The following is a 16,621-nucleotide window of genomic DNA, read 5'->3' as shown; positions in this document are numbered from 1 at the left end:
GGTGAGAAAAGTCACAAATGGCAAGTTAAGTGTTAAAGCTGCCATCTGTCAGGGTGGTCTCCAGTGGCACACCATGCTAAACTGGCACGTTGCATTATGTGTCAGGTGAACCATGCAGAGTTGACAGTCTGAGCAGGGAAACCATGGGGAGTGCAAAATTGCCTTTAGCATCCCCAGAGGTTTGGCAGAAAAAAATGAACCCAGGTTCATACACCTCTCCGTATTACACAATGTGACACCGGCCAGTATCCGATGAGGTTATGCACAAACTGGCTGTGGGCGGGATTAAATCAAAATGTTGACACACCCGCTAATAGTGAGCTACAAACCTGTATATCATAGTGGTTAGAATAGAAGAAAGTAGCATCTTATGCAGCTGGGTACAGTTTTGTATTTTTGTGTTAGCGGGTGGGTCAAAGTATTGATTTGATTCCAGCCTTTGTCTAGGTTTCACTGGTGACATCCGCTGAGTAAATTCATGTGGGGATGACTGGACCTGGCAGGTTTGAAAAATCTGAGTTTGTATTTGAATTTGGAATTTACAAACTGTGTTAAATAACAAGGGAAAATCAAGTGTGCATATATACATATACCAATATCTTTATGTTGTTATTGCTTTGGAACATTCATGCTTTGTGGTCTTTTTCTGTTGCTGCAGTATGAAAAAAATCCACCTAAACAATCTACAGCATTTTAAAATGCATTTGCAGACACATGCACACAGACACACGCATGCACACTTAATGAGCCAATTCATTAATTCGATGTTAAGTGGTGATTTACCCATTTAGGCCAAGAAATCGATTAAAATGGGGTCAAAGAAAGTACAATTAGAACATGTAAAACAAAAAATCAGCTGGTCCAAATTAAGACTGGGGCGCCCTGAAAATCAGACACAAACATCAAAGAAGTTAACTCAGAAATGTATATGAATGTGGTCTGCAGGCTCTGAACAGTTCCCAGATTAGGTATTAGAAAACCCCTAAAAATTGTTATGTCAAATTTTCGTCCCACCATATCGTGGAACAGAAAGGTTATTGTAAGGTCTTATTGTTTCATATGCTAGGAGTCATTATATGAACAGAATCAGGAGTACATAAACTATTTCTATATCTGGTCCCTTCTATCTTAACTGTCTCAGGCACTAAGCAGTTACAAAGAAACCCTTATAATTCAAATATGAGAGTCAGACAACATTTATAAACATAAGACAGTGATGTGTCAGAGGGGAGCACTCCACGTTCAGCCTGCCACATGAATTATACAAAATAGCTAATTTATGTAAAGACTGCTAGCTAGCAAACTGAACAATATAACCGCTATCATTTAAAACACGGGAAATGGTAGACCTCACTGTGTTTAAGATAAGGTGTTTCTTTATTTAGAAATCGGATTTTACATGATAGGTAAAAGTGGGATTTTTATCATACAGAGATATAAGTAAAAACACTGGAGTTGAGGAGAACGATTTTGCAGTGGCACAGACATATAAATAATAGAAAAATGTAGACATGCATTGCCGTTAAAAATTCTCCAGGAAAATGATTACCTATATAGAAATTATTTCTGAGTTTTGCAACCATTTTCATAACACGTTTAAAAGAGGAACCTGTACAAGAGTAAGCAAAGCAATGGAGTGCCAACCACCGTGATGACTTAACTGAGTCCAAATTCGCAGAAAGTGTCACACTGGGATGTTTTTACTAACATAAGAGGTAGAGACAGGGAGAGAGGAACAAGGCGATGCCAGGAAAGGAGGCTGACAGAGTTGACAGTCTCCTGCATCTGTGTGTGTTCTGGTTGGACTGCCGTGTCTAAAGTGGAAGAAGAACCAGGTGCAAAAGAATATTAAAGCTTTAATGTTAAATATTAACCATAAACAACATGCAGGATAATAGACATCAGACATTATATACATTTGATTAAAAAAACAGTTAAAGTAGATCCCCTTTCTCTCTCCATTTACTAAAAAAGGTAACTCATTTAAAATGAATTGTGAAAACTGCCCGATACTTTTGAAAACGGTCTTCACAAACTACGTAGACAAAGGCTTGGGAACACTAACTTGTCTCTGAGCTAGTGTTTTTAAATTGCTTCACAGGATGGTGCTTTTTGTGGCATTGTATGATCCATATAGGTGATATTATTTTAAGAAGAAAGACAGAATTAAGAATTAAGGATTCCGTCTGAAATCTACAAACTCTTCTGTTCGAGGCAAGCTAAGCTGAGAGAGGCAGGGAATGACGGTCTGTCTGCTTTGTCCTTCAGATCTTTGATGCCAGTTAAGTCACCCAGTATTGCCGTAAGTCTTTTTTTTCTGATTGTGGCCTTACATCCTGCAATGCCTTTTTCTCTTCCTATGTGTTAAAATGCAAAGTCAACTGCTTTGATGGGGGGAAAAATATCCTGAGGTACTTACGTAGGAGCTTTGCTAATTTTTGTAGTCAAACTTTAGGCTACCCAACAGGGAGGTTTAGAATACATTTTGCATAAACACACAGTCATATGTGTGTGTGTGTATAAATATATATACATACAAGTATATAAAAAAGATCTTGGTTGTTAATTGTCCCATTTTTGTCTATACAATTTTAAAACATTTCCCTCACTCTCTCTGAATACATAATGTCCTCATATTGTGCAGTTTTTATATTATTATTATTATTATTATTATTATTATTATTATTATTATTATTATTATTATCATTAGTTATGATGCATGTAAAGTCAGAGGCACAATGCTGCATTGGCTATTAAATTCCCTGACTTTGATACATTGAAACTCTCTTAACCATTAATTGTCTCGCTGGTTAAAATCTACAATAAATAAATACATTATTCATATTTAGTACATTTTTTTAATAGATATAAGCATTCAGAATCTTGGAGTTGTTGTAGCTAATGAGTTAAGGCAATGCAGCTGTGAGAAGTGATGTAGTTTAGTAACTAAATACAAAATAAAATAACTAACAGACATTGTTACTGGATAGAGGAAACAGTCAGCAATTGGGTACTACAGATTTGACCCAAAACCCCATCACAGAGGTTGAAGAATTGAAGTATTCTGCTTCCCAGCATTCTCCTTCTTTTTATGTGATATACAATCTGTAGGTATTCACTACCGGTCACATCTTTCCTGGTAGAGTCCTGTTTTTTTCCGTATGCTTCAGAGCTCTCTGGATGCTATCTATAGCACTGTCCATTTGAGAGAGTGTACTGTCCAAGAAACCTGCCGTGGCACCAGCAAGGTGGTCCGCCGTGATTAAATGATATCAGGAGGCATTCAGTCATGCGAGCATCGCACAGGCCGCCACAACACCAGCTATTCCATGTGCAGGACAGAGCAGCTGCTTGGAAGTGCAGAGCCTTTTTACCACATCATTGCAAGCTGTTCAGTAGCAAATATGGGATGCAATGCATTTGTCTTTTTCAATCCATAATGACCCAATAGGCTGTACAGTTAACTGTGCTGAAGAGCCCAGAATTGAATAAAGTATGTGTCTGATATTGACACATGATTAATGCAATATGCTTTGAATGCAATAATTGGGTCAAATACCATCACATTCGAATAAAATCTATGCATTTGTGTCACAGCAAATGTAATTGCTAAACCCAACCTGTTTTACCACATTACAATTTCTGAAACAACCAAACTCAGGAGAAAAATTAGAAGTTATGCTATTGCGCAGCGCTTAGCAGAATTAAATTAACAACATTGGATACTCTGAATCTGAAGTATTATAAACTTCCTCAGCAGTGCTACTTTATCAACTAACCTTATTACAATTGCACTTGCAGTGCGCATTAGCTGTTAAGTTTCTTTTATTGTTTGAAAATATATAAAAAAAGACCCTCAGCTGCCCTTAAAAGTTGAAAGCAGATTCTAATGGGAAATGCAAAGTATCCACATATGATGAGACGCTAATAATAAAGAACCCGTGGAATGAAACTCTCTCGCCGAGATTATGTTGAATATCGTAGAGTGATTAACAATTATACCTCCAAAAAATATAATTATGCTCTTGTACACCCACATTCAAGGATTAGTCTTCAAAGTCTCCTGCATATACTTTATTTTATCCCCCAGTTACAGCTGGATTCAGTCTAATAAAGCAAGAACAAAGCAATTAGACCACAGCATGAGTGTTTGCTAAACATCCGCCGAGCTCTTTTACACCATTTTGATTTTCTCTCCCCCTCTGCCACGGCCATTTTGTCTTTTTAAAGCAAAGCCTGTATTTTCAAAGAACTTCAAAAAAACGAATTCCAGAAGGATTGTAATGTGTATGGTGTTTTCTCAGAAGAGTATAAAAAGAAAATTAAGAATGTTTCTAAATGTAAAAAATAAATAAATTGACAAGTGTCTCTGGTTAACATGACATCATTGTCAAAAGAGGTGGGATAAGAAGTCTGCTTGAGCACTTAATTGGTATTTGTAAAGATGCAGAAAGTGGCTACATGATACATTTGATGCAATAGCACTGTAAGGAAAGGTGTTTAAGTGCCCGAACAAGGTTTTAGAAATGACTTTGTTATCAATCTCTTAGGCAAAGCATGCTGTTAGTGGCACACCAGACCAGGGTATCCTATACAGCTTCACAGCCACTAAAGCGAAACGAGATCTTTCAAACAAGAAGAACTAGTACACCGCCACCCTTTTTGGGTTTTGAGAACGATTTCAAGTTTTTGTTTGGGGAAGAAAACGAAAACAAAACAAAAAAAAACGCTGCTGTTCTCTCCTTTAACTAATGACAGAGCAGTCGAGACATGGAAGAGTGATTCTGGTGACAAGCCTCGCCTCTCTCTACACCATGAAGGGCCCTCCTGACAGCAGTACACCGCATCTGAGGAGACGGCAGACAGCAGAGCCGTTTGTCTGCTTCCCAGGCCTGTTTAAGTGACTGCAAAGAACAATTATTAACACCACAATAAAGCCACATTCAGTAATTACAAATGAAAATGCAGTGCCTCGGGCCTGGAAGGCTCTGTTAAAGGCCAGAGTGCTTGACTATGCTAATTAGATAACAAAAAGCTTCCTCGGCACTGAGGGTCATTGCGCTCCACTATATGAAAAGAAGACAGAGCCTTACTTGTGGGCAGCGACAAAAAACCTGACTCAAAAGCTGGCTTGCCGAATACTTTTGAATACGATGAACCGTTGTTTTTATGGGCGCAGTGGGTGGATGGGGGGGTCGGGCTGGACTGAAGGCCCTGTTTACGGCACGAGAAAAATTGAATCGAAACACGACAGGGACAAGGGTGATTCAGGGGTTTGAAGATCGGGGGGCACCGAGTGGACTGTCACCGCTAAATCCTCATCCACGGTGATGTAGTAATTGGGTGGCTTTGTCACTGAGAAGACAAATCTCAGTAAACGAGTGTCCGTGTTTAGGGGAGGAGGGTTGTTAATACCATTAGCTGTTAATTTGTATAAAATTTGGGGAACGAATTGCACAAAAAAAAAAGATCTATTTTATGAGTTGCAGCAACCAATGGGCGTTCTTCCCCAGCCCCATCTCCTATACTGCCATCCATATTAATTTTCCACCCCCCCTTCAATGGCAATGCTTTTGATAGAGGAGCGCTGTTTTAGCGGCGGTAGTGCTATAACTCTGTTTCTTAGTAGCCCCCCTGAGATGTTGACATTTCCACTTTGTTCTCCCTTTATTAGCCATGGCAGTAGTCTTAGACACAAATTATGTGTTTTCTTTGATTGATTAATAGATTAATGGGTTTATTTTCAAGGCTTGAAGAAGTGCGCTGGGAAAATTGTATTTTTATTTTTGGTGATTCCCTGTTGTGATTGTTGAATACCTCAGCTACATCTCTTAGAAGACTTATTTGTTTCAACTGCCGAGATTTCGTTTTATTAAGGTATTTTTATTTTAAATACTTTATTCATACCTTTCTGTTCTGGGGCTGAACTGCTCATTTTTTTATATACTCTCCCCAGTGCAACCATGTTATTTTCATTAGCAAATACTGATGCAAATATTTGTTTCCTGAAGCCTGTGATTCGAATTTTGTCACATTTATTTATAGTAGACCTGTAAGAATAATAAGAATCCTTTAAAATATAAGTATTTAAAAAAGTCATAAAAATATCCTTACTTATAAAGGATTTATTTTTACAGCCCATAAAGTCAGAGACATGGGTAATAATGAGCAGAAATGTATTTATAAATGGGTAGGATTGGCAGTTGCAGTTATAGTATAGCTTTCTCAAAAAACTAATACATTCCATGTGTTGTCTGGTTTTTTTTTACCGGTATTTAATTCTCATCTGGGAATCCTATATATTCAGCTGGCAGAAAATTCCCTGAACTCGTTAAGGACTAGTTAAGCACATTTATCCAGTGTTCAGCAAGACTTTTAGCACGTTTTACTAGTGTGAGGATTTTAAGTTTATTGATGGGATTCTCAGTGTGTTCATCGTGGATCTGTTAAAATGAAATAACTTAAAACACGGTACTTGATTTAAGTATATCTATCATATTGCAATTACATAGGCAAAAAACTAAATATTATCAAAAAGATTATTCACGCTACTGAATAACAATGTTAGAACAGTATATGGAATGTATTTATATTTATATATTCATAATCAAATATATTTTCAATTTGAAATTAAATTTGCGATATTTTTTGTAGCACTGTCCAGCATTTTGTTTTACTTTAGGCTTTAGGACAACTAATTATAACATTTCAGCCTATTTTCTCCCTGACAGAAAACGCAAAAAGGGAAGCTTTTTAATTTCAGACCGAAAGAACCAACATTTATCTTTTTACACAGTTGTCTGCTCAAAGCTCCAAGGATTTTCAGTTTTCATATAAAAGGGTTTTGTAGTAAGGCAGAAGAAGGTACTAATATGCTAATGGTGGTTGTCCGAAACCTAAAACAATAATGGAAAATAAAAAAAGTTTGATGAAGAAGCTTAATATCACCAAGACAATACTGTGAGAAAAAAGTAAAGGCGATGATTGTTGAAGTAGTGGGATACAGTTCAGTTGTTCTGTTCACTTTGTCAGGTGGTTCATATTTTATGCATACAGTGAAACAAATAAAAGCTGAGACTTGTGTGAAGGTATTGATAAAGGTTACACATTTAGAAAACAAAATTAGACAGCTGCGTTCGAGTTATGAAAGTGTTGTGTAACAGTATATAATGGCCACAACACTATGTAAGGACATCCCATCCCTGGGGAGTTTGGAGCAGAACCGCGCATTGTAATCAGTGCAAAACCCTGCAAATATGCTCACCAACGGCTTGACAGTAATGTATTTTCTTTTCCATTCTGAACTCATATACTTTTACTGAGGATATGTCTCTTTCTATATGAATATAATCAGGAGAGATACTGTTGTTATTCGCAGGAAAATTAGGAAAATTAGATTAGTGTGAAGAGAACATTGTGGTATTTAAGTGATAACGATGCATGTCAGGGGAACCTGTGAGGTATTTTTATATTCGACCATGATGGTGGACATTGAATAGCTTTGAGGAGATGGACTGTAAAGGTACCGAAATATAGTACCGGAAAACAAAACCCACTCTCCCATTCCCATGGCTTCTCTTGCATGAATACATTTGAGAAAGACAACAAGAAAAACAAGAGCTTTACCGAGAATCAGTTGTTTTCTGGCTTGTATTGTTATGCCAGAACAGATTGACCATATTAATAGAGACCAGAGCAGAAGTCAAATTAGGTGTTCTGCTGAATGCTGTGGTCAATTATAATTCCCACATTGTACAAAACTGTTTAGAAAATGTAGACATTGCTTAAAGTAATTTCTTGCCAAATGAGCATAGAATACCCCACAGCAATAATTTAGTTCAGCCTTTTCAGTTTCCCAGGCCTGTCGTTTATCAGCATAATTACAAGACAGATTAAATGCACCAACATATGTGCTTGTCTTTCATAAGTCATAGTTTTTCCACTATACCTTACAGTCTGCAGCACAATGGTTGTTTCAAATTGTGAGCCCCACTTTTCTTTTCAACTTCTTCTCACTATTACTGACTCCAGTACTTTTATTCAGCTAAAACAACCATTACACCTAGCTGTGTTAGCCTAAGACTTTAACATACGATAATCCATACAGTCTTTTATCGAGTGCTTCTCAATTCAGTCTGAAAAAGAACTTTAAGCATGGCGGATTTGATCAAAGAAAGGGATTATTGTTCCCGATGACTTCCTTTGGCACTTTGGGGCACAAATTAAAGTTTTTTTTCCACAAAGTGCATTATCAAATAGAAGATAAAACAGTACACTGTAGATGAGTGGTTTCATTTTCTTGTTAAATGGATACTTAAAATATCAATCAATTTCTTCGCCATATTTGGATGCTGGTGTCACTTCAATGATAACCTGGACAGACATTTTCTGTGTTTCTTGTTAAAAACATATTTCCTGTGTTCATTTAGTCTGCTTCATGTTGTTTTCTGTTCATTATTTTAATGTGATTCATATGTTTTGTTGAAATGAAATTTAAATAATATACAATCTATCCATATGTTCCTCCAGTAAACACCCATTGTTCTGTATAATATAAGCCCCTCTTTTAGAAACTCCCCAGAAAACATTTAACTACTTAATTTACTTAGTATTGAGTAAAGTGTAACATTTGTGGAAAGGTAATATTTAGGTTTAACTACTATTTCAATTAGTTCTCTGCTCTGGAAATCCTTTGCAGACTCGAAATGGGTTTATTTGCTCGATAACCTAAGGCTTCTGTAATCGTTTCCTGCTTGTGCTGTGTTTGGGTCTGTTTAGGTTGTGCTTTAAAACTGGCTACAACAAAAATGAAGGTAGTTTCAGTATACATATACACTTCACTGAAGAAGAATTGGCTAGATCGGGTTGTGACGTGTTACATTGAATCAATGAGCTTATAAATTCTTCAGCAAGACCAGTTAAATAACCTCTCCTCTCATTTATAACTCTTTGATTTGTTTTCTTGTGTCTACCATAGTGAGCTTGTCCAGTATTCAGGATTTGTCCGATTATTTGAATAACGTGTACAAATGTGTGTGTGTGTGTGTGGTGGGGGGTGGTTCTTTGTACTTGTATGTAAGTGGAGTTTTGTGTTTGGTACTTAAAGATGCCTTGGTCTGGGAGAAATCTTAAGCTACTACAACCATGGAGCAAAAAATCAATAAAAGTTTGAAGTGGGGAAACACTCAGGTTATCACCACTATCTATACATGAAGGGACTACTAAACAAAAGAAAACCAACACAAACAGTTTGCTTCCAGGTTGTACCAAGCCTTTATGTGAAATTTAAGGGAGATTGTGTACAGTGTTTGAGCTGCAGGGTGAAAGGAAATTAGGGGTTGTTGTTGTGTGTGTGTGTGTGTGGGGGGGGGTAACAGGATGGTGTGGTGGCAGCGCTTGTCAACTGCAAGACAGAACACCCTTTGGCTGGCACTCACAGCTCATACTAATGAGAGAGAGCCTCATCCAGGGGTCAAAGGTCGAAACAATTATCAAACATTCCCTTATTAAACAAAAAAATAAGAACGTGTGGGCATTGACTTTACATTGAAGCCGCAGCTAGAAGGTAGAAAGAGAGAGGGAAGGAAAGGAGTAATAATAATAATAATACAAATAATATAATAATAATAATAATAATAATAATAATAATAATAATAATAATAATAATAATAATGGTTATTCGGTTGCCACAGCTTCTGGAGGAGAATTTTGAAGTGCCCTTGTGTGGGGAGAAGGGAAAAAAAATATCAGATAATATCAACAATTATCTAATGCTGATTCATTAGAATGAGGTATTATTCCATTATTTGGTGCCTAATATGATAGTAAGCCGGAGTGACAAGAAGCACTTGAATCACATTATGGATTAATAAGCAGCTGGGGCACTGTGTGGGCTGCATGCTGCGATGACATGCTTCTCGCTTACTGAGCTCCGTCGCGCTGCACAAACTGCCTTTTGAAGACAATCCCCATTAGCGCTATTGGTCCCTTAGTATGTAAATGAAGCATTTTGGTTGCAGTTATTTCGAGAGACAGTAGGAAGAGAGACAGCCTCGGGGTTCTTTTGACATTGTCAAAAGAATACACTGCATGCATTTTTTTTTTAAATGATACACTTCACACCAATATAGCAAGCTCTGGTTTCAGATTGTCACATTTTTCACTTGATTGTTTAGGACACCATGATTTCCCCCGTAAAATGAGTGTACGCTCCAAAACGCTTCTTGTCAAGAGAAACTTGCTGCAGTATTTTAGTTCTTCCTGATTTTCTAATTCTGGATGCCCTTACAGAGGGAAATGTATGATGGCGGTGCGAAATTTTATTCAGTTGTTATTCCACCTGTTTTGTATATTTCACGTATACAGTTGTCGCCATTTTAAGTAATCCAGGGAAGATCTGGATTCTGTAGAGATGTGGCCAGGACAACACTAAACTCTTTGTTCCTCGTGTAATTTGCCGTGTAGTTCTCTATGTATTTATCAGACGTAAATGTGATTCTCTGAGTTTTCCACCTAAAGCACTCTGACTTGAGCAGACCTCATTTAAAGTGTTGCTCTGCGGAGCTTTCCCCTTTGTAGATTAGCTGCGGATGATAGTCTTATGTCCTGTGCTAGTTTCAGTAGATTAGGTTTAAGACACATTTCATCATCTAGGCTTTAAATTAATTAAGATTCCAGTTGAAGTAACACATTAAAGGTCCTGATCAAAGTTCCAGTGGACAACATGTGGAATTTTTTCAGTTCTGAGGTTAAGACGAAATTCACTGCAAACCCATCTTCTGTTCGGGATCAATGTAGACGTTCCTTGAGTATAGCAAGGATTATTTAGAACAGTGATAAAATCTCTTTTTGGATCTTCACAACCTGCATTAATGTAATGTCTGTGGTTGGAAATAATTTTGGTGCTTAATGTGTGGACGTTTTTTTGCGGGAGGATGAAGTTATGGCAGAAGCAGACAGACTTTTGATGTGTTAGACACTTTTGTAAGGTTTGTGATACAACATGACCACATTTCTGACTTGATCTGTGGGGGATCATCAAAAAAAAAAGGCAGTTATGGGTGTAAAGGAGTTGGCAGGTGTTGATCCATCTCACCACACAACAGCAACCTCTACTGAACAGTCTTGGAGAAATAGCCCAACAGCCATAAGAGAGAGTGCAATTTTAATGGTCCAGCTTGACAGGGACTGTCTTCCAGACTCTACCGACTAGCAAATCTTTGCTCCAGCATCCATTGGTATAAGTTTTCCATGCATAAGGAAGAGAAATTCATGTCAAGCTCATTCAAGTCACTCCATGACAGACTAGGCTTTACAGACCAGTGGCCTAGTGAGAAGAGGAATTTATCGCCTCGACTGAGCTTCTTCCACAACCAAAAAAAAAAAGGGCAGAGGAAACTTCTCTGGTGAGCAGACGAATGTGCCTTGACCCAGCCTGAGTACTGGGCATCCACTGGTAATGACTATTGTTCTGAACATACAAGGGAAAATTAGAAGGCCGCAAAAAAACAAATACCTTCCTTTTAAGTGGTCATTAAGTCAGGTGGTTACTGTGTCCCGTAGGAGGCAACAAGAGGGAAATTAGGGGTCGTGATTTCGGCGAATAAGGGCCATAGGATTTAACTGACATAAAAGTATGGGTTATTGTTCTTCTTGAGTGAGCCAGCATTGTCGGAGGAACTGGATCTTTACTAGCCAATGGCTTAACTGCAATAAGGAGACTTGACAGTCTGAAATGTGCTGTATTGTATGTAACCCCTTGGTGAAACTTAGGTTTCTGTGTTTTAAGGCATCATGGGAAAATACAACTTGTCACATTTTGCAAAACAAGACTGGTATTCTTAAGAAAAAAGGTGGTCTTGCAGTTTTGATTTATATATGCAAATTGTTATTTTTTGTGTGTACATCCTCCCAATTGTAACGTCGTGTGAATCACAATGTTCTTCACCACAATTATTCCCACTTCTCCCTGTTTTTCAAGTGGGTTGTTTTATGTCTGTAGAGATGCCACAGAAGATGGAGAAACACACATGGCAGCTTTGACATTGAAGGGAATAGCTCCTGTTTTTTGACGCTTCGCATATTTTAATCAACGGTACAGAATATCCAACAAAGCTGACGTGCCTCGCTATTCCGCGTCTAAACTTTTCTTTTGTAAACCCGCTAAAACCATTTCAGGACATTCAAATCTTGGTTGCTGTTTAATATATACCATTGCACTGTCAGATCTCATTTAGATTTTATTTTTTATTTTAAGACAGGACACACATTCACATCGCCGTTCGGGTCTGCTATTTTTAATTCCTGAAGGGCGTCTCATTAGCAGGCAGCGAAAGTCATCTCCTCACAATACCGTGCTTTCCAAACTCATCTATTCTCTTCCTCCCTACAGATGGCAGCTCTTCAAAGTCCTTTCTACGGTGACAAAATGAACCTGTTGTCTCTGTGCCATAAAATTGAACAATGTGATTACCCGCCACTTCCACCAGATCACTACTCTGAAAAGGTAAGTGTCAAAGCCCAATGAAACAACAAAAAAGACCTGAGGTAGTGAAGCTATTTAAGCAACTACAGTAGGCATTTAGTTGAAACTTGTAGCCTTGCAGTAATGTCAAGGCCAGACAGAACATATCTTTCGTTTCCTGGACATTTTATTCATTTGTTGTGTCCTATGTCATTACATTAATTCAATTGAACAGCTGGAAAATGTGTTTTAGAAAGGTAGAGCAATGTTAGGATAATATCTAGGCCTGTTCAGAGCACTTGTGTTTGTACTGAGGGCAACAGACTAGATTTAGCCCTGTGGCCAAAAGAGAAAAGGATATAAATTCACCTTTATAAATAAATTATGGTGTACTGACGAGTTTTTAATCAACAGGAGAAAAAAAAGCCTTTGTAACTAGAACTCAATGGCAGCTCGGTTTTATTTATTCAAGACTACTACAATTTCCACCTGGGCCTCAGCTGCAGATTTTCCTTTTCATTAATCAATACAAAATTTAAAAAGGCAACCGAAATGCAAATAAATATGATATAACATGACATATACAGTAACAAGCTATTTTAAAATCATCTGAACCTAGTGTGCATTATGCATACCCATCGTTTTCTTTAGATACATTTTTGTGTCACACAGCAATAAGGCCTTTTAACCTTTCGATTGCACGTCGATTGGCGATATATCAGAAGAGATTAGCGTTACTGCAAACCCAAAAGGGGTAAAGCAGTATATAAATAAGGAGACGGTTGAAGTGGAGGGGGTCATATTTAGAGGCAGTGTCAGCTATGTAGAGACTACTGGAAGCCTCCATTAAGCCTCCAGGGAGAGAGCTTCGGCCAGCCCTGAGGTAGAATGTGGAGTATGCGCGATGTGTTCAAACCCTCTGGGCCCGTGCCTGGATTTGGGTCCAGTTAAGAGTGAATAGAAATAGAAATAGAAAAAAAACACAACTACTGTTCCTTTAATTGCATAGTGCTGGTTTAGTCTTAGCATTAAGAAGCACATGCATACAAATCTAATCAGAATTGCCTAGTGGCTACTGCGAGAACATAGGGATTTACAAGACTGTATTGGGTGTATTGTGAATAAAAGACATGTACTGCAGCAGATGTTCTTTTTTATGCAACAAAGAATACCAGATATTATTTTAAAAATGCCTTATGGATGGGTAAATAACATAAATCTCTATGAAAAAAACAAAACAATAAAAAAAACATAAATACGTCTGACTCCAGCTTACATAACACAAACCTGTTCGCTCCTAGCAAGCAGAAGAACAGATGTACCCATCGCTGTTCTCCCAGAGTGCTCTCTTGTGGCAAGATTAAATGACAAGCTGACAGAGAAAGCACAGGATCCAGGGATGGGGTTACACGGAAACTTAGACAAATTAAAAATCCATAAGCAAATTCTTTTACAGAAGTTAATCCAAACCTTTTAATCTCTCTTTTTGTATCAAGCACCACACTGAAGTCAATAAAGAGAGCAGACACTAATCATTGGAGGAAAAAAAAAAAAGTTGCATTCTCACACTGGTGCATTGGCAAAGTGTTGTCTGAAGAGCATTTCAAGGGTTAACTCACCTTCCCTACATGCCTCGTTCAATCGAGGGGAAGGTAACATTTTAAATAATCTTGCCTTGAATCTACTAAATAGTATGTTTCACTGCCGATCCCAGGTGCGTTTTGCCTTAATTGGCTTTGTGGGAAAGCATATGTTCTGGATTGTCATGGAAGATTAATCAATCCGGGATCATCTGTAGGCATGAAATCAAAACACCAGACAAAAAAAAAAAAACAACGGCTTTTAGTTCAAGTCTGATCAGTAGTGTGACAAAGAAAGAAAACAAGGTCATAAGCACTGGAACCAATTCCCCAGTTCACGCCCATAAACACAGTGAGAGAAATGGCATGAGAAAATTTGATCTCAGCCTCATCATCCTATAAATAAATACCATTGCTAACTTTTAAAAATAAAAATAAACTTGGGTTATCGTTATTTGATGATCATAGATCGACTGCTGTTTGAAACATCAAAATGGAGCTTTAGAATATTTTACGCCGGGTCCGATGATGGACGTACTGTAGCTATTTATGGATTATATCTGCATTAGATACTCATTCACTGCTCTCCTTGTAGTGCTTGAATATCTCAAAGCAACATGAATAGATACTGTATCATAGAAAAGTGAAGACCATGTATTAATTACAGCTAACTGACAAATGATCAGGGAGAGGGGGTTGGGGGATTTTCATATTAAATCCATCTTCCATTTATACCATTAATAGACTACAGCTCACTTATTACGTGGGTCTCAACTGGAATAGGCCTGGTTTTCGATGTTCAGTGATGGAACAGAGAAAACCCAACGGATACAGTCAAACATGGATGTTAGGTCTAATTTCGAATGGGAGGAGTGGATTGTTTTGTGCTTCGGTTTCTCAACCCTTACAAGAATGCGATCTAAAAACTAGTCAATTAAGAACAAAACATTTCTTTAGACCAAACCGGCGAACGCAAACACCGATTGAAATATTTAGTGAGAGATCCAATCCGGCAAATTGATGGCCAAACCTAATTGGAGGGGATTGAAGAATGTAGCCCTGCACTTCATAAATCACATATGTCCAAGCAGGTAATGTAGCACAGTATATAAACCAAGCAGAGAGGGATCACCTATTCAGCAGCTACAAAATGTACGATTAATAATTGAATCCCCTTCTTTACCGGGGCGCTGAGCCTGACTGTGTGTGTAAAAGGTAGCGGTGTCTTTCCCTCTCCGCACCATCCCCTCCTGGCAGTGATTGAGAGTCGGTGTGGTGATACTGCCGAGAGTGTGAAGGGAACGACGCGAGCCCCCGATCATCCGCTCCCAGAGAGCAGGATACCAGATGGTATTAGACTCCAAACAGGCAGGCTGACAGGGCTTGAAATGAGGCCAGACAAAGGCTTGTATATCTTTTTACTCCGTTATCTGGTACACAAGACTGCGCAGTCCCCCCTCCCCCTTGCCAAGCCCTGTGTTTTTAGTGAGGCAAGTGACAGCAGTATGTTAGAAGTACAGCATTAGAAGGTCAGGTCTTACATAGCTTTAGCCGTATTTTAAAGTTTCTTTTTTTTTCTTCCTCCCTTTAAATCTATGTAAATGACAGGGGGAGAACTTTTATTTTGTGTGTGCAGATTTCATATAAAATTGATTGCCAGATACTGCATTTGCATTACAGACATTTTCTCTGTGTGTTTTTTTTTTCCCCCCACTATCCAATAAGGGTTCATACATCACAGGCGGGCACAAACTTAGTGTAGTCTTAGAAATTAGTACTCTGGACAACCAAGAGTGGCTCTGAAAATAGAAAAGAAAGGGGGAAGGGAGGGGTAGCAGTGACAGTAAAATATCCTAACTCAGCTAATGAAATGCAAATCAAATCCTGAGCAAAAGAGGGGACTTTTTTCCTCCCTTATTCTTTTTCTTTTTACAAACCACAAATTGCCATTCAGCAAATGTTGACATCCCTTTGTTTATATACAATACAAAGGTACAACATTAAATTAACACCAGATCCAAATTAAGGATACTAGCGCTTGTGAGTTCCTTACGGCTACAGGCTTCTCAGGAAATGCTGAAATATAAGCAGAATAATTAATGCAATTGAACATACAAACTATAAATCAAGAGGATGACTGAGAAAAATAGAAATGTTCATCCCTTGATATTCTTTTTAGAAGAATACAAATACCTACCCCTCCACTGAAGGAAGAAGAAAACCATACTTTCTATTGTGGGATGCCTACAGACATAAACATAACTGTTACATTGTGGCCATTGTATATTAAGATTTGGTTGTTTTCAAAAGGAATTACCAAAAACCAATAAAAATAATAAATGCTTTAATTTGTGTCCTTAACAGAAATCAGTTAATCAAAGGCAATGCACATATATCTAATTTTATATTTCCATTCATAAGAAGATACTGGAACAATCATTATTTATAGGAGTTATCTTGTCTTTTTAGTTAAAACAATGTAGGCAACTGAGCACAAGCACGGGAGGTAAGAAACTGCATGTTCGTTTACACATGGACTGCAAAACTTTTAGCATTGGCTAACGAGACACGCTTGAAC

At 37.9% G+C, this 16,621-nt stretch overlaps 1 protein-coding gene across 3 annotated transcripts in view; it reads left to right on the top strand.

Annotated features, from left to right (window-relative positions):
• The window catches only part of nek6 (NIMA-related kinase 6), a 93,069-nt gene that overhangs the window by 74,234 nt on the left and 2,214 nt on the right, over positions 1-16,621 (top strand). For all 3 annotated transcript variants that reach the window (XM_066712910.1, XM_066712911.1, XM_066712909.1), the window contains exon 9: positions 12,392-12,505. In XM_066712910.1, the coding sequence (XP_066569007.1) occupies positions 12,392-12,505 (114 nt within the window). The remainder of the gene's footprint in view (positions 1-12,391; positions 12,506-16,621) is intronic.

The sequence above is a fragment of the Amia ocellicauda genome, chromosome 9, assembly GCF_036373705.1.
Source record: "Amia ocellicauda isolate fAmiCal2 chromosome 9, fAmiCal2.hap1, whole genome shotgun sequence".
NCBI lineage: Eukaryota > Metazoa > Chordata > Actinopteri > Amiiformes > Amiidae > Amia > Amia ocellicauda.
This window is presented reverse-complemented; position numbering and strand designations above follow the sequence as displayed.